The 24,578-nt window shown below is 46.2% G+C and overlaps 1 protein-coding gene across 5 annotated transcripts in view; it reads right to left on the bottom strand.

The window, feature by feature from the left end:
• Window positions 1-5,385: 5,385 nt before the first annotated feature.
• CHD2 (chromodomain helicase DNA binding protein 2) overlaps window positions 5,386-24,578 on the bottom strand; it is a 122,715-nt gene continuing 103,522 nt past the window's right edge. For 4 of the 5 annotated variants that reach the window (XM_042941085.1, XM_042941084.1, XM_042941087.1 and 1 more), the window contains 4 exons: window positions 22,735-22,834; window positions 20,273-20,486; window positions 13,441-13,687; window positions 5,386-8,922 (listed from right to left, as the gene is read on the bottom strand). In XM_042941085.1, the coding sequence (XP_042797019.1) occupies window positions 8,589-8,922; window positions 13,441-13,687; window positions 20,273-20,486; window positions 22,735-22,834 (895 nt within the window). In that variant the 3' untranslated portion in view covers window positions 5,386-8,588. Of the gene's footprint in view, window positions 8,923-13,440; window positions 13,688-19,557; window positions 20,154-20,272; window positions 20,487-22,734; window positions 22,835-24,578 lie in introns of those variants that run through there. The other variant, XM_042941089.1, reaches the window with a different exon arrangement.

Here is a 24,578-nt window from a genome sequence, read left to right as displayed (position 1 = left end):
AAGCCATTGAAGGAGGCCGTGACGAGGTGGCCCTGAGAGGTGGGGGGAGCTGGCGTGGAGTCTGAGCTCCACCCCTCACTAGACGTGTGACCTTGGGCACATTTTCTAAAGTCTCGGGGCCTCGTGATGCTCCACTGGAAAATGGGGATAAATCCTGCCTCCTAGCATTTTCATGAGGACGTGATTCTAAAAATACAATAAAGCAGGGGCTGCTGGGTGGCTCGGTGAAGCATCTGACTCTCGGCTCAGGTCATGATCGCACGGTTTGTGAGTTTGAGCCCCGCGTGGGGCTCGCGGCTGTCAGCACAGAGCCGGCTTTGAATCCTCTGTCCCCCTCTCTCTCTCTGCCCCTCCCCTGTTCATGTTCTCTCTCTCTCTCTCTCAAAAATAAATAAACATTAAAAAAATACAATCAAGCAAAGGGCCTGGAGCCTGACACCCAGTAGCCATCTGCAGACGGTGGCTTTTGCTCTCACAAGCACATCCCATGGGGCTGCTTCATTTAGTCTTAAGTTCAGGTCACAAACAGCTCAAGGTTCCCAAACATACATGACATGCAGACCCCTTCCGGGAGCCAGTGTTTCTCCAGTCCCCCCATGGCTGGAGTTTTTATAATTCATGAGGCTAGGTATAAATTCTTAATTGTAATGAATTGTAATTATAGCTCCTTTCAACTATAAATCCAGACACACTTACCAATCAAGCCGAAACCAAATGCAAACAAATCGCATTAAATTGCAGTGATGAATGACACTGTTTTCCGGACGCCGAGTGGGCCCTCTTCGTGTGACGAAGGTGAGGTTGTCCGGCCCCTGTCATTGCTGCCAGGCAGTGACTCCGGACCCCGCCTTCTTTTCACTCTTCAGACCCCGTCGAACTTGTTGCCTTGTGTCCCTCTGTCCACCTGGATAAGTAGCACTGACCGCTTTGTGCCAATATAACACCAGAGTCCTGGGTTCCTTTCTTCTCCCCATTCTTCCAGATCATCCAGGATTCGCTTAGATTAATTCTTTACAGTGTTCTCCAAGGGGCACCTGGGTGGCTCAGTTGGTTAAGTGTTGACTCTTGATTTCAGCAGGTCATGATCTCGTGGTCATGGGATCGAGCCCCACATCAGGCTCTGCACTGAGCCCTCTCTCTCTCTCTCTCGGCCCGTCCCCCTGTTCGAGCTCTCTCTCTCTCTCTCAAAGTATTTTTTTTTAATGTTCATCAAAAGGAAAACAGAAAAATTTTAAATTCTTCCAGGTATCTCTAAGAACGACCCGCCCCATCATACGTCTGTAGGCCCCAAGTTTGGGAAACACCAAGCCAGTGTGCAGTCCAGAGGGAATTAGCTCATCTGATTACTATTTGTACCCGCTGGCAGAGCAGGCCTCAGAGAGGATTTCAGGGAAGGAAAGAACGCTCTGGGGCAGTGGGGACACAGTGACGTGTGGGATGGGGTTCAGAGGAGGCCCACAGGCTCTGTGGTGGGGCCCCCTGAAATGTGGGAAGAGGAGCCGGGGAGGCCCACAGAGGCTTCATCTCTAGGCTCTCGGGGGCAGGGAGGGGCAGGGTGTGGGCTTGACCCCAGGACAGGTTACCAGGCTTAGGCGGGGCCACGCCGAGGACCCCGAGCCTCGAGGAGTTGGCCACAGTGATGATGGTCCACCTTGCACTGTCCTTAGCACGTGCCAGGCACTGCTCCCCATCAGGTTTGGGTGGAACTATTCCCTCTGAAGGTTAACCCCTGGCCCAGCTCGCGACAGTCGGGGGTGAACCCTGACTTGAAGGTGGACGCTGTCTCCGGAGCCCATGCTCTCAGCTCAGCTGCCGCCGGGGCCCTGGGTCTCCTCGCTGGGACTGAGGTCCCTCTTGTGTGAGCCCACTCGGCTTTGCGCCTGCTGCCGCCACCTTCACACCTTCCTGCCTCCTCACCCTTCTGCCTGCTGCACAGAGTCCCCGGCCAGGGCCTGGGCTAAGGCAGCTGGGGCCGTGGAGCCAGCCCCCTGCCCCAGCGGAGCCATCCCAGACCCTGCCCCACTGAAACAGCACCACGGCGGCTGGTGAGCTGCCTCTCCTTACTACCCGCTCTGGCTATCACCCTTTAAGATTGAGCTCCCTGAAGGCTTGGCTGGCGGCGGGCAGGGGGGTCCAAGAGACGGGGACGTTCCGAGTGGCCAGCAAGGGCAGGTCGTAGAGGGCTTCGGACCCAAGCCAGGGAGCTTGCGGCTAAGGTGAAGGTTACACACAGGGAGCAGCAGAGTGATGCCTGGGCCTTGCGGCTCAGGACGTCCCTCTGGCGGCCGCACGGAGGGGAGGGGGGAGGAGAGGCTGGATCCGGAAGGGGCAGGAAGGAGCCTGTGTATCCCGGAATAATCGCTGGACATGTCAGTACATTCGGGGCTGGCTGGTGGGGAGAGAGCCCCCCCCCCCCCCCCCCCCGTGCTGGCTGAGAGGCCTAGGCCGCCACTGGCCAGCACTGCCCCCTGGGCCTCCTGCTCGTGGAGCAGGTGAGGCTGGCTTCTTCCTGCAGCCTCTCCTCTTCCCCATCCCCTGTCACGCTTCCTGCGGGGATGAGGTGGCTCCACGTCTCTGGCTCCAGCGTGGGTTCCGCAGCCAAGGGAGGCGGCCCCACCAGGGCGGAGAAACGACGGTAAGCCTCCCCAGGGGGGGTTCTGTAAATGTAGGTGTTGGCAGTGAGGCAGGCTGTTTGTGGAAATCTTCTGCCCCCTGCAGGAAGATTCTAGAACCACATTCACTCAGGACCCTCGGTCAGGGAATGAACGGGGAACTACCGCTCACTTTCCAAATACAACTCGGGCCCCAGGTCTGGTGGCATGAGGGGTCTCTGAGGAGCCTCAGGATGTTCCAAGGCTGCCCTCCGACACTGATGATGGCCACCAAGCCATCTCCCTCACCCCCCCACAGGCTGGTATTCTCCAACAGGGAGGCTCAGAGAGCTAGAGAGTAAGCCCAAGAATGCCAGTTGGTTCAGACCCAGCTCTGCCCACTTCCTACACGCACGCCTTCCCCGCCTCCTCTGGGCTCTGCTACCACCACCTGTTCCCGCTCCCATGTCCCGGCACTGAAGTGACATTTTGTCCTCTTATTGTTGGTGTAGGTGTGCCTCACCACCTCTCCGTTGAAGAGGGTGGGGCCCTCATCCTGCTTCACCCTGCATGCGTCCCCACCTTTTAGAACAGGGCCTGGCCCACAGGAGATGCTCAAGATCTTGGTCGAGGGACAAACTTTCTCTCTAGTGACTGTCCCGTCCCCATCGGACTGTGAGCTCCCTGCAGGGCCTTGCTATTGGGGTCCAGTCTCCCCCTAGAGCAAGGCCTCTTCCTGGGCCCCTCTGATGAGCTGGTCCTGGGCTGACGGCTGCTGGGGCAGAACGCTAAGCTGGGCCTGCCCAGCAAGTGCCCTCCACGGTGTCCCCATCTTCCCCCACCTCCCAGCAGGGACTGATGAACACTGTGTCCCTCTGGGCAGCTTTAAGGGTTTACAAACCTTCCCCTTTTCCACTGTGTGAGCTTCTCACGTCTAGAAGCTGCCTTCCTGGTGTGCAAATGAGGATGTGGATGTGGAGGCCATCTGCCCAACTGCACACAGGGCGGGGCCCCCACGGAGACAACACACTGACCTTCCTGCCAGCCCCTTTAGACCATCGAGGTCCCCTCTCCCCCCCGCCAAAGCCACCATGGTGCACGTGATCGGCAAGGACTGAGTTTCAGCAAGGACAGCCCCCTTTGGGGTCACACATGCACACAAAATTTAGGAAGATACCGTGTTCGAACACTCCATGAGGCAGCTGGCCCCAAGAAGTAGATAACCCTACCTGTTTCTGAGGTGAGAAGGCTGCCTGTAGGGCAGATGTGTCATGTTCCCACACAAAGCCAGATCACATGGCCACAGAACTGACCGGGAAACTCCCAGACGTCAAGCCTGGGACAGGGTGCCCCATGCACCACGAGGGCCCAGGCTTCTACGGGATGAAGAGCTTTTATTCACTCGGGCTCTGTCCCTTTCCCAAATCACCTAGCAGAACAAACAGCGGAGGCAGGTTGGGAGGCGACGGGCTGAGTGGCATTGCAGCCTTCGAATGTGACCGGCAGGGGGTCGGGGGGACGCCGACACAGCAAAGGCACATCCTCTGGTGGCAAACCTGGTCCTGCTCCTTTAAAGAGCCACAGGTCGGCATCCGGAGTCCAGACTGGTCTGGCAAACCACGGGGCCTTGTGTTTCAGTAAGTGACCTTTCAGTCGGTGCTAATTGAGGAGGGCTTGCCTTCACGCCAGACACTTGAGGCCCCGCCAGGGAGGAGGGAGGGGGCCTTGCGCCTGCTTCTTCCAGTAAAAGGCAGGCTTCTTGGCAGCGGTCGGTGTAGAAGCCGCGTTGCTATTGTAAATCCTGAGCTGATTATTGCAGTGCTTGTTCTTAAAAGTTTCCCAAAGATGTTCCAGCTGAGCTGTGAGTTGCAACACGATTGTTGAGTTGTTTATCGGCAGGAGGAGCCCTCAACTCTTCTTTTGAGTCTTGGACTCAAGAACTCTTGTGCACCAAATATCCCAGCCTCTCCCTCCTGCACAGGACAGGCTGAGGGAGGGCCCCCGCGGCCGGGTCTCCCGGGTTGAGAGTCCCAACCGGGGAGTTAACTGAGCGAACGTTATGGGTTTATTGGGTATCAAGAATAAGGAGTTCGAGAAGACTAGGAGTTTGGTTTTGAAATCCCCCAAGCATTAGCAAAACCCCTTGGGTCTGGCAACCTTCTCCAGCTCCTACTCAGACGGGATCTCCACCCGAGGGCTGGGCCACCCCTCCTGTCTGGGCCTCGTAGGAGCCGGGCCTGCCCCTGTGCCAAATTGCTAGAGTTAACATTCGTGTCAGTGTTTCCATTATAAAATGCCTTTTTCCCTCTTCATGAATATATAACCCAACTGTTAAATCACCCTCACTGCTGTGGACTGGCAGACACTGTGCTTTCACTTCCTCTGGTTGGAAGGGGAGCTACAGGACCCTATCTGGATGACACAGGTCTTCAAAATGCACCTTCCAGGTCTCCAGGGCTCCTTCTCTGGCACAACCAACGTGGGAAAGGGTGGGCTGCTCTGCTCCACCAGGAACTGTCACTGGTCCGGGTAATCCCGTCAGATGCGGGGAGCTGCCCAGCCAGGGACCACTACCCTTGGCAGTGGCCACGCAGGGAAAACCTCCGGAACCTGTGAGGGTCCTAGACCCAGCAACACGCTGGTGCTGGTAGGAAGAACACTGCAACTTCAAAAGGCTCCATTTCACAAGCTGTCGAACAGGCCAAATGACCCGGCAGCCAGGGGAAGAGAGCTGGACGCGTATCTGGTCACGTTTCACGCCGATGCAACGCAATGCAACGTGTCCGCCCAATTCTAAAAATCCTTAGTAACACTGTTTAATATACAAGAATCAAAAGTACAGCAGTTGTACAATGTAGGAAAATTTAATACATACTATATAAACAACATTATTTACATCAGAAATCACTAGGACAGTGGCATTTTTCACAAATATAAATTAATTACTGTTTAGTCAACAGGTTTGAAAAGTCCACAATTTTACAATAAAGAAAAACCATCTATCCCCAAACGAGTGGGGTCAGATGGACTAAAGCAGCCTGGACCCTTGGCCTGGCTCTCTCCGCCTGACACTGTGGCCCTCAGACGAGCCCGGAAGACCACCAGTGCTGGGCCCCGGGCCACCATTCCTGCTGACGAGTGGATTTTGGTCTGTAGGATTCCAGTGTCCCCATGTGAATTCGTAACCGAATCGCGTGTGCACCACACATCCTGATATAGCTCTCAGCCATCAGGCTAGAGTGCCTGCAGCACGATGCGAGAAGTGTTCTGGCTTCCCGTGAAAGGGCCAACGCAAGGACTAGGAGAGAGGGGGACCAGAGGCCGTAAGATGGGGCTCTGCAGAGGGCCTGGCGGCTTCTCTCCAGCATCTCTGAAAGACCACAGTGATGCCTGGGGCTCTCACCGCACCCCTTCCCAGGGCTGTGGGATACCATGCTAACCCTTGTTCCACACTCAGACTTCAGGTGATGCCAACTCCCCTCTTCCTCAACCCCTGCAGTCTCCACCCAATTACTGAATCTTTCAAAGCTAGGCTCTGTGATATCGCCCTCACAGGTTCCTGGGGTACTTTATCCTATCCACAAGGGAGAGAATTCCTATCTGTGCAAATCTGTTTTTGATAAAAGCATACAATATTCATACTGATTTAGGTCAGTGAGGAAATGCCTCCTTTTTCCTGACTCTTTAAACATACCTCAACACCTAAAATAGATGCTTTTATGGGGATACTGTAATTTTATAATCAATTTAACACTGATCTGGCTAATATTGCCTTTTGCTACATCATATGGCACAGTAAGTCCTGAATGTAAACAAAAGGAAGTTCCTTTTTCTTCATGATGAGACATCTTTGGGAATAACATCTCCTATCAACTTCAGAGGAAAAAAAACCCTGATGAGTATTGAAACACAGGGCCTCCAGTGACTTTCCTGGCTTCCCAGGGGACACAGCCTGACTTCCCTCCCACAGGGGAAGACATCCTGGGGCTCATCCCTCCCTCCCTTCCTCCCACCACAGGAAGGGACAAGCCAACCTAGCCCTCCTCTTTGGCCTGGGCAAGAAAGACACAGGGTAGTGTCAGCAAGAAGTTAAGCTGGTGGAGGCCACAGCAGACACCCTCTTCTCTCCCAAGCAGTCACAGCATGTGCCCAGTGGAGTGGCTGTGGCCAGAGGCTCCCGGGCATTCTTTGGGCCGTGGTCCAGGGCATGTTCACCGGATACGAGCCCACGGTGAACAATCCCAGTCCCGAGAGGAGATAAATAAGGAAGGGACAGACCTACTAAGCTCCCAACATAAGTTGTGAGGACCCAGACTCTCATGTGGAACTCACGCCCGGCCAGCCCCACGAGCGATGACCCACCAAAGCCACATCTGCTTCCCCAGGGCGAGCTGACTTGGGAATTTCTCAGTAAAGGCAAAAATGGTGCTGCCCAGGTTACCAGCAAGTAAGCGATAACAGTTTTATGAAGTCCTCACAGGTCAGTTCAGGGAGTTTAACCCTGTGCACACCCAATGGAAAGGTGGTCACCAGCTCTGAGCCTGGACGCATATAGGCACAGTGTAGGTTCAAGTCAGTTATTCCACCTAGAAAGGCCTTTGGACAGTCAAACAATACTGGCAAGCTATATTTAAAGGGAATAAAATGGAAGGCCCAGTATCCGTAAAATGTAAGGTGAAAGGAGCATGATTAATTGGTACAACTGACTCGCCTTCCCACTTCTGACTCTGTTCAACCCGAGTAGGACTCTTACTGTCTGCAGCTCAGTCCCCTGTCCTTGGAGGCTTCCTATTTTGGAAAAACTTTACCTTAGGTGTACGCCTTATTTGATCTCATTCTAAAACCAATGGAGTTCAATTCTAACGATCTCCGACTGGGAGTGGGAGCCTGTTCCCAACAGGGACCCAGACTTCATCTGTCCACCCGCCCTGTGGCGTCAGGAGTTGCACGTTCTGTGCAAGTCTACTTCTTCAAGCTGTGCGAAGGGAACTGAAGTAACGAGCGTGGCTGCAAACGCTGACCTGGCGCAACACTGAAGCCCCGCCCCCCCCACCTCCCCCGGGAAGCATGCCTGCCACCCACACCCCTGCCTGGGCGCGTGCTTGCAGCAAGCTTCCCCTCCTCTCCAGGCCCTGCCCTCAGACTGCTCATCCCAGGAATCAGAACCCCACCGGGGATTCCGGGTCCCTGGCCACACCGCCCCTCTAGCCCCTCTCTCACCCCTCTCCCCCCACTCCCAGCCAAGGAAGACCCACGCCAGCTCCAACACTGCCGAAAACTCACAGTACGCACAAGTCAGCCAGATGGGCCTGACTCTCCCCTGGACCAGGGCAAAGGAGATGTCCAGATAGTGTGGGAAAGGTTAGTGTTGTAGGGAAGGGGCCACTGTGGAAGCTGCTCCCCACCAGCCCCTGCACCAAAGGCATCACAAGGAGGCCCAAGTGTATGGTTCTCCCAAGAACACATGTGAGGAGTGTACCTGCTCCCCTTCAAGTCTTATGAGGCGACACCCACGCCCCGCCCCGTCAGCAGCATCCGTCACATCACAGTGAAGCAGATCATGCGTGGCCCAGCAGGTCCCGTCAACCTTCACATACACGCTCCTTCCCAGCCCACTGCACATGGGCCCAGCGCACACGGACCCAGCAACAAAATCCTCGTGACTCTGAGATCCCTTCTTCCTTCACTGGGGAAACACAGCCCACGAAGCTGGGACGCAAAAGTCACGTCTTCCTCCCAGCACTCCTCGCAGTGGGAGGCCAGGACCAGGCTGGAATGGGAGGGGGTGTCAAAGTGCAGGAGTGGCGACCCAAACCCAAGCTGGACCAAGTGAAAGGCCCCCCGCTCCTTGAGGTGCTCCTTCCACCGGCGAGCTGACAGCAGCAGCATGTCCAGAAACTCCACTCACTGGTCTAGATAACTGGCTCCTACTGGATCAGACCAAAAATATCCAGGTGCTTAATGACTCTTGCTCTCCCCTTCATTCCCAGCTGTCCTTTATGTTTTCCGAACATTCCAGTTATAATCTGGGTTGTTTTTCTGTTCTAGTGATCTCTCCAAAGGAGACCTGTGATCCAGGGGTGACTTGGAATCGTGGGGGGATTTCTGAGAAGGGGGCGAGCGAGGGTCTGAGACGGCGGGGTGCAGGGGGGGCAGGGGTTGTTTATACTCCCCCAGTTTGTCTGTGTGGAAAGAGCGGTAATGGTCCGAGGGTCCCTGGCCATGGTAGCCCACAGGGGGGCGGTGATCAGACATTCGTCGGAAATCCTGCTGGTGGTAATTTTGAGGCCGAAATTCATCGGCTCTCCTCCGCTTGGAGTCATGATGGTGCCTGAAACAGAGACACAAGGGTTAGCTGACAGCTCAAGCCCACCCCCTCCTCCTCGCCCACCTGGCTCACCCTCACACGCTCATACCCAAGGACCCTTCCAAAGGACTCAGAGTTCACAAATGTTCACATTACTAGGAATCAAAAACAAACAAACAAAACCAAAAGTAATAACAAAGGGCTATTTTACACTTATTGGCCAATCCTACCCTACAAAATGACATACACCTCAAGTCTGCAATGAAACAAGGACACCCTTGAATCACTGGAGGTTCTGTAAAGATGCACTCCCTTCAGGAAAACTGGCCAGACCTACAAACATTTTCATATTCTTTGACCTGGCCTGAGGGGAAAAAGAGCCACAGAAATTATTCGAGAAGTTATTAGTAACAGCAAAAGCCACAATCAACCCAAACATTCAACAATAAATGCAGAGTTAAAGTATTTAATAAATTGACTCCATGTAAAGAATAGTAAAATTTTTACTTAGCACCACAGTAAACTGCTTGTTATCTTATTAAAAGAAAATTGGTACAAGTCAACAACAAAAAGACAAACAACCCAACTCAAAAATGGGGAAAGGACTGAAACAAACATTTCTCCAAAGATCTACAAATGGCCACTAAGCACATGAAAAGACGCTCAACATCTTTAAAGAATATTGATCATCAGGGAAATGCAAATCAAACCACAAGGAGCTACTTACCGGATTCACACCCACTAGGATGGTCATGTTGAACACACACACACACACACACACACACACACACACACACACACACAGAAAGTAAGTGTTGGCAAAGATGTGGGAAAATTGCAACTCTCATACAATGCTAGTAGGAATGTAAAATGTTTCAGCCACTGTGGAAAACAGGTGGTTTCTAAGAAGCCAAATGTAGAATTCCCATACAACTAACAATTACCTCTTAGGTATAGACCCAAAAGAACTGAAAACAGATATTCCAACAAATAATTTTGCGCTCATGTTCATAGCAGCACTATGTACAATGGCCAAAGGTGGAAACAATTCAAATGTCCATCAATGAATGGATGAACAAACTGTGGCATATATATACAATGGAATATTACTCAGCCACAAAAAGAAGTACTACAATGCAAGCTACAGTGTGGATGAGACTCAAGCATTATGCTAAGTGTCCAAAGAAGCCAGTCACAAAAGGCCACATCTTGCTTGATTTCATTTATACAAAATATCCAAGACAAGTAAATCCATAAAGACAAAATACAGATTGGTGATTATCTGGAGCTGCGGAGATAGAATGCAGTGACTGTTAAGGGCCATGGGGTTTTCTTCAGGACAATGAAAGCGTCTGGAATTTAACACCAGCGGTGGTTGCACAACATTGTGGATGTATTAAAGGTCACTGAATTGTTTGCTTTAAAACAGTTAATTCAGTTTATGTGAATTTCCCCTCATTAAACAACAGAGAGAGAGCTGGTGACTTCAACTTCCAGTCAAGGTGGAATACGGGGAACTAGACTCACCCTCCTACCTGGAACAAGCAGAAAGGGACAAAAAATGGTTTTAAAGATACCAGATGTCCATTAACAAAGACCAGCGATTCCCTGAGGGATGGAAAAGTAGTGAGATGAGGCTTATAACAACCCCACTCATTGCCCTGAGACAGTTTCCAGGCCTCAGCACAGGGAAGGGGAGACGTCCTCAGTTGAGAGGCAGGGGGCAGAACCAAGGCAGCTGGAGCTCACAGGATGGAATGCAAAAGAGAATTCTGCACCCAGAAAGAAGTTCAAAGACCTGTAAAGGGTTCCCCTTGGGTATTCAATTGAGCACTATAAAGTGTGTATATGTGAAGAAACTATCCAAGGCCAGGAAAAGAACCACCCAGAAGATTAGAGGTACAAGGGCCCTGTTCTCACCAGCCACACCAAAAAGCCTCAAGCTTCAAGGGACATCAGTGGAGTACAACAAAGTGTTCTTACCCTAGTGAGGGGGAACAATTAGACTGCCAGAGCATTATTCTCATTCTGACAAATCTTAACAGCAAGAGCTGAAAGAATCAAACTGCCTCTAGATAACCTATTTCTCAGAACAGAGTTCCAGAATATTTATAGGAATACAAAATATCCAGCACTCAGTGAGGCATCTAATCAAAAATTACTAGGCATGGAAAAAAGAGGAAGGACCATAATGAGGAGATAAGTTAATCAGCTACAACCAATCCAAATGGTAGAATCAGACAACAATGATATAAAAACTATTTTTTTTATATTTAAAAGGAGAACTATCATCTTTGAGAGCTGCTGCTTTTACTTTTATTTCATTTTATTTATTTGTTTTAGAGAGAGTGGTGGGAGAGGAGCAGAAAGAGAAAGAAGTTTGTTTTTTTAATTTTTTTAATGTTTATTTATTTTTGAGAGACAGAGAGTGAGCGGCAGATGGGCAGAGAGAGAGGGAAACACAGAATCCGAAGCAGGCTCCAGGCTCCGAGCTATCAGCACAGAGCCCCTGACACAGCGCTGGAACCCACGAACTGCAAGATCATGACCTGAGCCAAAGTCAGATGCTCAACCAACTGAGCCACCCAGGCACCCCTAGAGAGAATCTTAATCTTAAGCAGGCTCTACACAGAGCATGGAGCCCGACAAGGGGATTGATCCCACGACCCGGGGATCATGACCTGAGCTGAATCAAGAGTCGGACACGCAACCAAGTCGCCCAGGTGCCCTAAAAACTATTTTTAAACTATATTCCAGATTTCAAAAGGTTAGAAAGATTTAAGTTAAAAAAAAAAAAAAAAAAGCTCAAATACAACTTCTAGAAATACAACTATAATGTATGAAATGCAAAATATATTGTATGGGGTTCAAGGCAGGTTAGACATTGAAAAAGAAAATCTTAGTGAACTTGTAGACACAGCCAACAGAAACTATCCGACTGAGACAGAAAGAAAACAAAATTAAAAAAAAATAAGCAGAGCATTAGTGAGCTGTGACAGCAATCAATGCAAACAGCTTAATACAGGTTTAAGTGGGATCTCCACAGGAGATGAGGGAGGTAGGACAGGAAAACACTGATGAAATAATGGTTGAAAAAAAAAAAATCTTCCTAATTTGATAGGAAAGACAAACCCACAGATCCAAGTTCAACACTTCCCAAACAAAACAAACATGAGGAAAAATACAGCAGGATGCAGCACTACAACCAAATGGCTAAAAACCAGTAATGAAGGAAAAAAAGACATGTTTTATAAAGATGACAGATTTTCCATCAGAAACAGAGCAAGCAGACAGAAGAGGAACATCTTTAAAGTACGGAAAATGTTAACCTGGGAATTTATACCCAGCAAAGTATCTTTCACAAATGAAGGCAAACTAAAGACTCTCTCAGACATACAAATGCTGGAAGAATTTATCCCCAGCGGACCCATACTAAAATAAAAGTCCTTTGGGCAGAAAAAGAGTGATGCTGAATAGAAATACAGATCTACACAAAGAAATGCAGGGCAAATGCCCACTGGAGCCACACAAGATGAGACAGAAGGGTGGGGGCAAAGGGGTTCAGTTGAAACCTCCTCTAAAGGAGACAGCTGCTACGTGGCTATATAATGTGTTACCAGATCCTCCAAAAAGGGAGATGCTGAATAGGAAATTTTCCAAATTTAAATTCAAGTCCAAGCAAAGCATGTTGTTAGCCTAAGAAAAGCCAAAGTTGCTGTGAGGTTAAAATATAGTCAAGTCCTATTCTAGGAAGAATACAGAAAACTTTAGCCCTTCCTATATACTTGGTAACTCTCCCAAGTTACAATCTTGGCTCATTAATGGTAGTGTATAGCTGTAGACAGGGTAAAACTTCACAAGTCTTTCACCCCTCAACTGTGGACTGGTGGCAGGCAAGGTCCACAGGCTGGGACCCATCTCAGGATCCCTGCTACCCAGTGTATCTGAGAGCCTCACATCAAGCTCAATAATTTTGGTCGTGGGCTCTAATGTTTCAAAGCTACCACTTTCCTACATTTCCACAGAAGAAGACACAAACTCTTTTCCTGTACAAGTAGAAGGATAAAACTGCAAATGGCTCCCTATGACCCAGAGAACACAACTTAAGACCTATAATCTGGCATTCAAGGCCTTCTTACTATCCAATGTGTCCATCTTCTGGACTTCCCTCTTTGGATGCTCACCCTTGGCCTGGGCCTGTGATACCCATTCCCCTTTCTGTTTAGCAGACTCTTCAAGGCTCAAATCAACAATCAGCAACTTCCTCTCTGCCTCAGTCCTCAGGAAAAACTCAAAACCTCTACTTTCAATCATCCACTTAGCACACCATATCAGCTGTCTACACCGTAATTCCTCCCCAACACCCTGAGGATGTCCTGATGGCAAAAACATTGGTTCAGACTAGGGACCATGACTGGCACAGGATGAGATGTTCAGTGAACATTTAATAAGTACATTAATGTGTATGTCACTTATCTCTTCCCCTTAACCAGTGAGACTCCTGGCAGAGGTCGGCCTGGTGTCTCGGGACCTTCTGCCTACCTGTCATAATAATCTCTGTGTCCCCTGTGGTCTCGGTCGCTACTGTACTGGTCATAAGGTCTTTTTCTGGACAGATTGTTGGGTCTGTAGCTCCCAGAGCGGTGGGCGTCCATGTGTCGCCGGTCCCCATAATGGTGGTCCTTGTACCAGTGCTGCTCATACTGGTGGTGCCGGTCACTACCCCACGGAGGATTGCTGTTGCCACCACCATAGTTGAACTTTCTTTCCCTCTGCCAGTCTCCTCGATCTGCAAGAAAAGAAAGAACAGTTTCGTGACTTCAAAAAATGGCTGAATTTCACACCCACTGAAGTTTAAACTCAAAGGCTGACACGTTATATAAATAGACATTAAATTTCCTCCTTCCTAGCCTTTTTGCTGCTGGTAAACATACCAGTAATGAGTCCCAACCTTCTCTCCCTCAACTTTGAAGGCAAAAGAAAACTCACTGCTTTTCTCCTTATGAAATCATAAAAATTACTGCTTTTTCTTTTCCTTGCCTCTTTACCCTCCAATCTGGGGCAGACCCTTAAAACGAGATTTCACTCAAAAAAAACCCAGAAACAAAAAACAAAAAAAACCCTAAACATTAATTCAGAAAACAGAACTGCTGAGTTTCATAGCCATAAACTGGTATCTTCTGTTTACACATCTCAACTTTATTTACCCACTGCTACAGATAACATGGTCAGCCAGTGCCTGGTCTCTGAAAATATTTCCAGGCTATTCATACTGATTCTACTACTACTCTTTCCCAGCCCACATCAAGGAGATAAACCTCCTCCTATAAAAAGTGAATCCTCTAACGTTGGATTTGGATCAATACACTAACTCTCAAAGGTAGGGCCAAACTGATATCTGTTTCAGCTTCTATAGCCTCCCTTTTCCTTCAGAAGAATCACACTTATTTTAATCAGAAAGGCAGTAAACACATAAAAGTCCAGGAATGGAGGCTATAGTGGGTTTAAGTGTGACCCCCAAAATGTATGTCCACTCAGAATCTGTAAGTGACTTTACCGGGAAACTGGGTCTTTATATATGTAATTAAGGATTCTGAGATGAGATCATCTTAGATGTAGGTTGGGCCCTAAACCCAATGACAGATATTCTTCTAAGAGAAAGGCAGAGGGAGGTCTGAGACAAGGAGACACTAGAGATGGAGGCAGAGACGGGAAGAATGCAACCAGAAGTCAAGCAGCAACAAGGGCTGCTGGTGGCCACTACAAGCCAGGAGAGAGGCAGGGACCAGATCCTCCCCCACATCTCCCAGAGAGAGACAACCCGACCGACACTCAGTGCAGACTTCTGGCCTCCAAAAGTGTGTAAAAATACATTTCCCAGTTTGTGGCGCCTTAGGAAACTGGGACACAGGCTTACCCAGAAGAACTATGTGGCCTCATGGGAAATTCGTCTTCTATCTACAACTATATTAACACCAAAAATAAGCCACCAAGTAGATACCCCTCTACTCATGCTGCTGGTCTTCTAAATACTTTTCTATAGAGCCAAAGAATAATGAAGGAACCTGACAGCTTAGGAACTGATAACACACTCAGCCAGTGGCTTAAATTCCCTGCTGCTCTGGTTGTGGATCAGGCCAGACGACCAAGAAGTAAAAAAACTTTAACTATTCAACCTAATAACTTAACAGACAACAACAAAAAGAGACACCTTCACAACATGAAAACCAATCACTTGGCGATGGCTTCAAATGGAAAGTAGTATTTCAAATGGGGTGTCAGTGTCTGCGGTATCATGGAGAGGCTTACAAATCAAGCCAACTCATTTATTTCCAGAGGAACTGAACAGTGCTTTTCTTTCTTCTTGAACCCATCATGAGGTAGGTCGCTGTTAGGAAGTACTGAGCTATTTAGGAGATGGGTGAAGAATCCAAGACTTAAATAAAAGACTACAGTGATATAAGAAGAGTTCTTTCAAAGGATCAGAATACAAAATCAGTGACATCACACGAATAACACAAAACCAGTCTGATCCCAGGAAAAAGTCAATACAGATAATACAATCAGATCTACGAACATGGATATATCTCGCTTGCTCTCCCTCTCCCTCTCTCTCTCTTCCTCTCGAGAGGAATTACTCTTGTAGAGTAATTACCTTTTGTCCCCCTGAATCAAATGGGGATCAATTAACTCAGAACTACTTAGATTTGTAACATTAGAAGACCTGGCACTTGTGCTTCCAGGCAATTCAGGGTAGCTTACAGCAGAATTACGCTCCGCCAAGGACAGTAAGAAAGGCCAGATAAACAAAAATTACCTGTTTGAGGACATCAAAGAGTAGACAGGGCATTCAGGACTAGACTAGAAGGCATTAAGACTGAAGAGCAGAAAACCTTAGAGAGGTAAGGTGACCGCTGTAGTCATTGGGGAGGCCTGTGATTCTGAGCACAGGCAAGGGGCTGAATATCTGAGCTTTTACCAGCACAAGCTGAGCCTTCGGTGGTCTTTCTAGGCTAGAGGGACATGGCAGACTTGAAGGGCTCAAACACACATCCAGTCTTCCCTTAAGGTAAGTGCTGAATCTGCAGGGAGCAGAAGGCTGAAGACCTAAGCCTCAGAAGAGCAGAGCAGTCCAGGTAGTCTCATGGTGCTGAGAAAACCAAGATTCGAGTCTAGGGCCTGCAGAAGATGAGGGGCAGAAAATGCTCCAGGCCCTCTGCTGAGCACTCTGAAGAGCTAAGCCCCAGGAACAGGGGAGCCCAGAGGCAGACTAGACGACTAGACCAGAATGATCGCCTTACACTCCATGTGCTCTTGGGGAGGAAAGAATGAATCCTCTCTAGGAAAGCAACACCATCTGAAGCTTCCATAATTTTTTTTTCAAGTAGGCTCCACACCCTGCATGGAGCCTGGCATGGGGCTTGAACTTACGACGCTGAGATCAGACCTGAACCGAGATCAAGAATTGGATGCTTGACTGACTGAGCCACCCAGGTACTTCTGGAGCTTCCACAATTTTTAAAACATAGGTTCCCCCACTTAATCAAAAATAACTAGGCATGCCAAAGACAGAAATATATGGATGAAAACCAAGAAAAATAAAACACACAACAGAAAATGATTCACAAGAATTGAGATACTGGACTTAGCAAAGATTTTTAAATAACTTAATTCGTATGCTCAAAAACAGAGGAAAAGATGAAGAAAATCAAGTTTTCTAAAAGCCTGAGAATTTTACCAGAAGAATGAAATGTATTTTTCAAAAGAAATCAAATCAAATGGAAATCCTAAAACTGAAGTTTAAAAGAAATGTACACTTCATTAAGATTATTATGGAATATTTGATTCTTTGCAAAATCCTATACTAGGACTTCTATGTATGCTATATATAGTGTGTGTTTTCACAACTTTCTCGATACTAATTCAAACACAGTATTGTTCTGAATAAGCATTCAAAACAACATTCAAACATACACTACAGAAAACGTTTGATGGTTCCTCAAAAAATTAAATTAGAATTACCACATAACCCAGCAATTCCACTACTAGGTATATACCCAAAAGAACTGAAAATAGGTACTCAAAAGTAACTTACACACAGATTTTCACAGCAGTACTATTCACAATAGCCAAAAAGTAGAAACAACCCCAACAGATGAATGGATAACAGACTGTGGTGTGTACCCACACAATGCGATGTTATTCAGCCACAGGAAGGAGTGAGGTACTGATACCCATTACAACACAGACAGACCTACAAAACCACATTGAGATACCACCTCACGCCTGTCACAATGGCTAAAATTAACAACTCAAGAAACAACACATGTTGGCGAGGATGTGGAGTAAGGGGAATCCTCTTGCACTGTTGGTGGGAATGCAAACTGGTGCAGCCACCCTGGAAAAGTGTGGAGGTTCCTCAAAAGCTTAAAAATAGAACTACTCTATGACCCAGCAATTGCACTACTAGGAATTTATCCAAAGGATACAGGTGTCATTTGAAGGGGCACATGTACCCCAATGTTTATAGCAGCGCTTTCAACAATAGTCCAATTATGGAAAGAGCGCAAATGTCCATTGACTGATGAGTGGATAAAGAAGATGTGGTACATACATTCACAATGGAATACTACTCGATGATGAAAAAGAATGAAATCTTGCCATCTGCAACAACATGGATGGAACTGGAGGGTTTTATGCTAAGCAAAATAAGTCAGTCAGAGAAAGATACATATCATATGATATCACTCATATATGGAATTTGAGAAACTTAACAGATGACCATAGGGAAAGGGAAAGGGAAAGGGAAAGGGAATGGGAAAGAGAAATAAGAACAGAGAGGGAAGCAAACCATATAAATACAGAGAACAAACTGAGGGTTGATGGGGTAGGGGGTTGGGGGGCATGGGGAAAATGGGTGATGGGCATTGAGGAGGGCACTTGTTAGAATGAGCACTGGGTGTCATATGTAAGAGATGAATCACAGAAATCTATTCCTGAAGACAAGACCACACTGTGTGTTAACTAACTTGAGAATAAACTAAAAACATACATTAAGAATAATGAACTATTTAAAAAAAACAACATACAAAACAGCCAAAAAAACAAATAATCCAGTGAGGAAATGGGCAAAGACATGAATAGACACTTCTCCAAAGAAGACATCCAGATGGCCAACCAACACATGAAAAAATGCTCCACATCACTCATCATCAGGAAAATACAAATCCAAACCACAATGAGATACCACCTTACACCTGTCAGAATGGCTCACATTAACAACTCAGGCAACAACAGATGTTGGTGAGGATGTGGAGAAAGAGGATCTCTTTTGCATTGTTGGTGGGAATGCAAGCTGGTGCAGCCACTCTGGAAAACAGTATGGAGGTTTCTCAAAAAACTAAAAACAGAACTACCCTACGACCCAGCAATTGCACTGCTAGGCATTTATCCAAGGGATACAGGTATGCTGTTTCAAAGGGACACATGCACCCCCATGTTTATAGCAGCACTATCCATAATAACCAAAGTATGGAAAGAGCTCAAATGTCCATCGATGGATGAATGTGGTATATATATGCAATGGAGTATTACTCGGCAATCAAAAAGAATGAAATCTTGCCATTTGCAACTACGTGGATGGAACTGGAGGGTATTATGTTAAGTGAAATTAGTCAGAGAAAGACAAAAATCATATGACTTCACTCATATGAGGGCTTTAAGAGACAAAACAGATGAACATAAGGGAAGGGAAACAAAAACAATATAGAAACAGGGAGGGGGACAAAAGAGACTCATAAATATGGAGAACAAACTGAGGGTTGCTGGAGGGGGTGTGGGAAGGGGGGGTGGGCTAAATGGGTAAGGGGCATTAAGGAATCTACTCCTGAAATCGTTGCTTCACTATATACTAATTTGGATGTAAATTTTTAAAAGTAAAAAATAAAGTTATATTATAAAAACAAACAAACAAAACATAAACCTTGAAAACAGAAGTCAGACACACATAGTATGATTCCATTAATATGCAATGTCCAAAATACATGAATCTAGATAGACAGGATACAGACTGGGGACTGCGGAGGCTGAGAAGAAGGAATGGGGACAAACTGTCTCCTGGATGTGGGATTTCCATTTGAGGTGATGGAAATGTTTTGCAACTAAGATAGAAGTGGTGGTTGCACAACACTGAGTGTACTAAATGCCATTGAATTGGGTATTTAAAATGGTAAAGTTTAACTTAAGATACAAAACAGATGAATGTAAGGGAAGGGAAGCAAAAATAATATAAAAACAGGGAGGGGGACAAAATAAGAGACTCCTAAATATAGAGAACAAATTGAGGGTTGCTGGAGGGGTTATAGGTAGGGGGATGGGATAAATGGGTAAGGGGCATTAAGGAAGACACTTGTTGGGATGAGCACTGGGTGTTATAAATAGGGGATGAATCACTGGAATCTACTCCTGAAATCATTATTGCACTATATGCTAACTTGGATGTAAATTTAAAAATAAACAAGTAGATAAATTTTAAAACTAAATGTCAAAAACAGGAAAAAAAATGAATACATTTAAAAAGAAATAAAAAATAAAATGGTAAAGTTTATGTTATATGATTGTCACCTCAATAAATTTAAACACAGACATACAGATTTTGTTGCTGATCTATAAAGTCAACTCATTCTTTTTAATAATTGATGATAATACTTAGAGTACAAATGTCCTACTATTTATCCAATGATTCTCCTATTAATGGATATTCAAGTTATTTCCAACTTTTTGCCATTCTAAGACTGAATGGCATCCTCATACATACAGAAAAGGGGCTTATGTATTTAAGATATTTGAGATTAATTCTTGGAAAGATTGTAGCAATTCACACTCTTAGCAATTTGTATGTATTTCACCCTTTTAACTTTTGTTGATCTGAATGGCCGAAAAAAAAAAAAAAAATTGGTTAGCTTACCATTGCTTTAATTTACACTTCCCTAACAGCAATGCTGGCCATCTTGTCATATTGGCCATTTGAATTTCCTCTTCTGTATGAATTCCCAACTCCTAACCTTTGCCCATTTTTCTATTTGGTTATTCTTTTGTTACCAATTTACAAGGCTCTTTCAGTATTAGCAGTTTTAACCATGTGACTGTCCTATATAATGTAAATTGTTTCTCTCAGTCTGTCATTTGTTTATGATGGTGGCCATGTTCTTCTTAGAGCTGGAGCCTTTTGGATCTTTACTTCATGTGCTGTGTCACTAAGACAAAAGAAGACAGTAAAGTGTTGAAGGAGAATAAAGTACAAAGGTCTAGCTATTTTCGGAAAATACAATGATTCTTTTGGCATCTCTTTTTAAAACTCCACTTAATGACCTACCTGCATTACTAAAGTGTCTTTTGTTGGGGTGATTATAGTTATCTCTTGGGTGTCCGTGCATCTGTGGGCCATGGGAGGCAGGCAAGTGAGGCTTCTGAGGGTGAAGGTTGTGTGGGGTGTGGGACTGAGATATCAGGGAGTCCCGGCTGGAGCCTGAGGCCTCTGGTCGAAATGGCTTCTTACCACCAATCACATCATCTTTCTTCTTTTGCTCCTGAGAATAAAAGGAAACCAAAGAATCTTAAGACCCCAGGCTGAATTCCCAAGAATAGTACAGAGGTCACCACCTCTAAGTATTACCCTCTTGCCCCTCTTCCGGCTTCCAACCTGCCATCTACTATATTCTTATAAACCATGTTCATAAGTTTCCCTGAACTCCCCCTGCTGCTCTGACAAGAAAGTCACGCTCCCCTGGCAAGTCACTGTAAGACCGTGTGCATGGGCTGCTGGGTGCCACTGCACAGGGCCCGCCCAGGACAGATGCCCGGGCTGTCAGCCTTCTCAGAGACTCATCTTGGACCATGTAAAAGTAGGAACACAACTTTCCTAGACTAACTAGAGCAAACAACCTCTGACTAGCCCAGTGGGAACTAGTTCCTACGCCAAAGTCATCAAGCTAAACAACTCAATGTTTATTTACTTCTTTACCACACAAGAATATGTAATAGAAAAATATTAGAAAATATAATAAGAACAGCAACAGCAAAAAATAATGTAAAGTGCCCTAAAATCTCACTACCAAAGAAATTAATGTCTGCGATTTGGTCCATATCTTTCTAAGCTTGTGTTTATATGTGTGTGTGTTATTTTTTTTTTTTTAACAACAAAAATATTATTTGGTATTCTTCTTTCACTTAACACATTATGAAAATTTTCTCATGTAAACACTTACTTACACTATTGTATTATGGCCGAATAATATTCCCCAGCATGAATATATCATAATCTAGTTAATCTATTTTTTATTGTTGGGCATTCAAGTCATTTCCACAATAAACATGTTTAAATCCTTAATTACCTCATTAAATTCTCAGAAGAACTGTTTTTGTCTTTTGACAAATCTGACTGAACTGTCCCTCCAGAAGGCTGTGATAGTGCACACCCCAGCAGCAGGACCACTATTTTTGTTCAATATGCTAATTGCTGATACTTAGACTAACGTGGCCCCTTTACCATCGTGTGTTCAGCTATAAACCCTCATCGTAACTTTCACTCCCCACTACAGGGTCTTTCCCACTATTTCATTCCCTCCTCAGGCTTTTCCTGACTATCCTTGCAAACTTTTATACTGCTTAAAATTTACATTAACGTTCAATGATACTAGTATATTATCTCTATATATTACTACCATACCATATTCTTCTAAATTATAAGCTACTTGAGCATACTATTCTACAGTACAACACACTACTAAGCATGTTAAGTTCATGCAACAAATACTTCTAAGCACCTTCGCTGTGCCCAGTACCTTTCCAGGCACTGAGGATATAGCAGAGGATGAGAAGCATAATATCTCTGCCTTTGAGGAGCTGACAGGTTAGTGGAGGAGGTATTAAATGTCCAGAGACTGGCTCTAAATGGCTGATTTGGGGGCCCTAAAGGGCTGATGTGGCAGGTCAGCAGATCTGTGAATGGGCATGTCTTCAAAATCAGCTAAGGCATTTATGTGCCCATCCCCTTATGCCAAAGAAGGGAAGGAACTTCTGGGCACCTTCTCATGTTGGCTCCTTTACGTGAGTAGCTGGGACGTTACATACAAACGCGGGAAGGAACACCAAGTATACGTGACCCAGAAAAGAACAAAACAAGTATTTTCCGCCCACATGACTTATCAAGAGCCACGTTTATAAACTACCACAAGACGAGAGAATAAATGATTATGGGCATAAGAACGCAGGGTAGGGGCGCTTGGGTGGCTCAGTTGGTTAAGCGTCTGACTTCGGCTCAGGTCATAATCTCACAGTCCATGAGTTCGAGCCCTGCGTCAGTCTCCATGCTGACAGCTCAGAGCCTGGAGCCTGCTTCAGACTCTGTGTCTACTTCTCTTTCTGCCCCTTACCCTCCCTCCCTCCCTCACTCTCTCTCTCGCTCTCTTGCTCTCTCTCAAAAATAAAATTAAAAAAAAGAATGCAGGTAACAACACCTTGTCAGAATTTTAACACTCTTTGGTTCTAACAGATTGGCTATTTCAGCCACCGAGTCTGTCACTTTCACTACCAGTGCAGTGTGCTGAGAAAGCGCAGAGCTAATATGGCATAGGAGCACACAGTACAGGGAGGCAGGGCTGTGGTGGACCTGAACATCCGTCTGTGAGGGGAGGGCGGAGAACGAGGGACCCTTCTAGCACCAAAAGTATCATTCCGTGACCATCTCCCCAGGGAAAAACAGTAACTAAGGAATTGGCTCTGTGCAAAACTGGCTTTTATCTGTTAGTACGAATTAGGATTAAATTTGTATTTTACCTCCTCTTCTTGAGATCTTTTCTTATGAGCCATCTTGTACAATTTATGCAATTTTCGAGCATCAAATTCTGTAAACTTGGAAACAAAAATCCATAGGTTCCTAAAAAAAAAAAATAATAGTTCTAGTAAATTACAGAATTTTAAAATAACTTTTTATTCTCTTTATGGATGGCAAGCTACTGAATTCTGCAAGGGATACTCTCCAAGTGTAGAAATTAAATAACAGAAACATTCTTTCAGGTCTGTGTTTCATTAACACTCCTTCAGATGCCGTGTCCACAGAGTTTGACTGAGGAGTCTGGAGACGAAGGCTCTGTTTCCGAGCTAAAATCCCTTATTTCACTGGCACTCAGGAAAGCCCTGGAGTCTTCCTCCACGTTCTGCACTTCCTGGATTCTGCCACCCAACCCGTCATTACCATCTTCCAGGTGGAGACCTCCATACACTCGGGCATCTCCGTGCTCCTGCCCCTTCTCCTCCCAGCTGTCACCACAAAGTCTATCCTTTCTTCCTGAAAACTCCCAAGGGGCGCCTCCACTGTAATTCCACCCCATCTACCCCAGCAAGGCATTACAGTGAACAGGAGAGTGCTGGGCAAAACAGGTGTCTAGAACAAGGAGGCAGGGGTACTGGCAGTGAGCTGGAAAAGGAGTCTCCCCTCTCTCCACACACTGAAGAGAAGAGTTTCACCAGGTCACGCCACCCACAGGAACCACGGGTTCCCTAAGTAGTAAACCTGCTGCATCAGGTGCAAAGCCATCAGTGGTCTTAACAAACTGCCTTTAAACCCTAAAAACCTCCCAGCCCCCCTTCTCACTGTCTCACTTTGAAGCCTTCGCCAAAGCCGGAAAACTCTCCTCATCTGAGCAAGTCCACCCTGCCCATGCCCACTCGCCTGCCTCTCAGAGAGTTTCCTCCGACTGCTCTTCTGCAGGCCCTTCCTCCTTCTCGAACACCTACCACACACATGGTCTCACAATCACCACTTCATCAAGGGCCGTCTCTTCTGAGTGGACAAAGACCTTCTTACGAACTACTGTTAGCCAGGACCACAGTACCTGGCACAATTAAACACAGATAGGCCCCAGGTCACGGGAGGAATCCTAGCTTCACAGACTATGTACTAGGATGACCTTTTGTTATCTTCCAACAGAGATTAAGTTGGGTAGAAATACATCCCAGAGGCTAGCTAGGTATAGGAAGAAGCTGGTTAACAGCATAAAGGGGAATAAAAGTAACATTTGAAGCTTAATATCTTTTTAATGGCTGTGAAGCATGCTACAGATAGCATCATGGCGAAGTTTTCTTAAATCTATTTTTCACTCAAAACCAATCCACTGAGATTGGGCATATTATACCTAAATAATTATATTAACCATGAAGTATAGGAGTTCAAAGACTGTGGATTTTAGAGACTCAGTGTTACAATGATTTTTGAGGAAGACACTCCAGTTGTTTTTGTAAAATATCGTTAAGTGAATACATAAATGAATATATACGAGCCATGATATGCCTTAAAAACTGAAGTTCTGTATTAAACTGTATTAATACAAATGACTACTAGCGTTCTTTTTAATTATCAGGATAGAGAAATCACAGTTCTGGTGATTTTAACCTTTGCTTCACCTCGTGTGTTAGTAAAGAACTGATCAAATAGTTTTTATATCTGACTAGCAACCTGAGGTGGGTGAAGTAGTGAGACCAGATGATTTTTATCCCTTCCAGGCTTACAGACCAAGTCCTTGTTCTGAGAATAGGCCAGCAAATTCGGTACTCCTGCTGTTCTCTTGTAAAATAATGACATCATCCTACCTATTTCAAAGACTGGTCTCAGTGGAATGACC

The sequence above is a fragment of the Panthera leo genome, chromosome B3 (genome assembly GCF_018350215.1).
Source record: "Panthera leo isolate Ple1 chromosome B3, P.leo_Ple1_pat1.1, whole genome shotgun sequence".
NCBI classification, from domain to species: domain Eukaryota; kingdom Metazoa; phylum Chordata; class Mammalia; order Carnivora; family Felidae; genus Panthera; species Panthera leo.
Note: the sequence above shows the minus strand (reverse complement) of the source record. Positions and strands in the feature narration are given on the sequence as shown.